The 1,989-nt window shown below is 44.7% G+C and overlaps 1 protein-coding gene across 1 annotated transcript; it reads left to right on the top strand.

Annotated features, from left to right (window-relative positions):
- The first annotated feature begins 283 nt into the window (after positions 1 to 283).
- On the top strand, positions 284 to 1,396 carry LOC104592466 (protein LURP-one-related 12-like). Its single transcript, XM_010251849.3, has 2 exons — positions 284 to 671; positions 814 to 1,396. The coding sequence occupies exons 1-2, from the start codon at positions 441 to 443 to the stop codon at positions 1,234 to 1,236; spliced, it is 654 nt and encodes a 217-aa protein (XP_010250151.1). The 5' UTR covers positions 284 to 440; the 3' UTR covers positions 1,237 to 1,396.
- The last annotated feature ends 593 nt before the right edge of the window (positions 1,397 to 1,989 follow it).

The raw sequence follows: 1,989 nt of genomic DNA, 5'->3' as shown, positions 1-1,989 counted from the left end.
TCAAACCACGTGTACAACGAATCAAATTGCATGAAAAAATCAATTCACTCCCTTACTCGTATTAAAATCAGTAATCAGTCGAGGAATAATTTTTGTAGATGGAAATCAGTTGGTCCCGATTTGATTCCGTCTATTCCGGACGAAGCGTAAAGTAGCCCTACGATACTTGAAAGTGAAACGTGGAAGGTAAGGGGAGAAAGAGAGACATAGAGGTTTGTGAAAGCGCTGAGAGTGTCGCGTGGGCACCGAGTATTAATACAACGTCACATCCACAAGTGACGATATTCCTACATATAAGTCGCAGTTGGCAGTCGCACTCTCTCAACTCCCAGTCCTCGGTTTCAATCTTTTCTTCTTCTTCTTCTTCTTCTTCACTCTAGGAGATTGAGTTAATTATTCGTGGGTATAAGAGATTTGAAAGAAACGATAGAAATTGTTCAATGAAAATGAGAGGAGGAGTTCTGGTTCGAGAGGGTTTCTGCTACCAAGAGGAAACCCAGCTTACGGTGCTCAAGACATCTCTTTTCTTCGCCGGCGACGGTTTCTCTGTTTACGATTCCAAAGCCAAGCTTCTCTTCCGCGTCGATTCTTACGGTCCCGATGTCCGAGATAAAGACGAAGTCGTTCTCATGGACGCGTCTGGCAACTGTCTCCTCACCGTCCGAAGAAAGGTCCCCCATTCCCTCTCTCTCTGTCTGTCTGTCTGAAACACAAACACAAACACGAGTCAACTCGGAATTAATTCCTGCCGTGGCACAAACCTTAGTCAGAAGTAGAGATACTAACCAATGTGTTTCCTTTTCTGTTGTTCAGAGACCGAGTCTCCATCAAAGATGGGAGGGATTCATAGAGGAGGAGGGAAGCAGGAAGAAGCCCGTCTTCAGCGTACGGAGATCGTCGATCATCAGACGGTCGAGCGTAAACGTAGAGGTATTCGACAACCCAGGAGAGGAGTACCTGATCGACGGCTCATTCCGGCAGCGTTGCTGCACAATCTACCGCACCTCCAACAACAACAAGGAGAAGGAGGTGGTGGCGCAGATCAAAAGAAAAGTTGACGCCGACACCAACGTGGTGCTTGGGAGAGACGTTTTCTGGCTCTGCCTCAAGCCTGGCTTTGATGCTGCATTCGCGATGGGCTTGGTTCTCGTTCTCGATCAGATCAATGGTATTATTGGGGATTACCTCCTGGATGGAGAAAATGTCGATCCAACGGCGCAGGTTGCTTCACCGTGATTTTTTCTTTTTCTTGTTCTTGTAAGTTGTAACTACTAATCGGTTTGATGTGTGGAGTCCTTGACCTCCCTCTACTTTTAAAAGTTTACCCTTTTCTTCGTTTTTGTTCTTTTATTTTGTTATATTAATAGAATAGTGATTGCACTGATTCGGCCCATGACATCACAAATTGTATATTTTCACTTAAAATCATAACCGTTCGATTGGGATTCTTGAGGGCCCAAAGTGGTCCCACTGAACCGAGACTTTGTAGAATGTGGGTCTTACATGACTCAGTCTGTGGAGTTCTCATCGTCTGTCCACTAGGGATAGAATTTTTTTCTGTCCCATCCAATGAGAACCAAACATGTCACTCTCTCCCCCTTTCATTTGAAACTGAGGAGATGAATTGAGTTTAAGAACAATAATGGAGAAAACTAAACAAGAAGAAACCATTGTCAGAAAGGCTCTAACTGCGTATAAATTATACATTAAATACATCGATTATTTCAGCTTTATGCCTAGGGTGTAGAACCAATTTGCTACAGGGATCCAAAGTACAGTTAGCAAGGTCATGAGTGGAGTTGGCTTTTGGATGAGGCGGTCGTCGTGGAAGACGACTGGCTTTGGTAGCTTGTCACGGCTTACGGCCTGGACCTCTGGCTTGGCCGGAACAATGTAAGCCTCCTGCGGTTACAGTCACATTGATAATCTATAAGTTTCCAAACCTGGCTGAATTGGACAGTTCTAACCAGGTTCTGAGTTGAGATCAAG

This window comes from Nelumbo nucifera, chromosome 8, assembly GCF_055504915.1.
Source record: "Nelumbo nucifera cultivar China Antique chromosome 8, China Antique-T2T, whole genome shotgun sequence".
Classification (NCBI taxonomy): Eukaryota; Viridiplantae; Streptophyta; class Magnoliopsida; order Proteales; family Nelumbonaceae; genus Nelumbo; species Nelumbo nucifera.
This window is presented reverse-complemented; position numbering and strand designations above follow the sequence as displayed.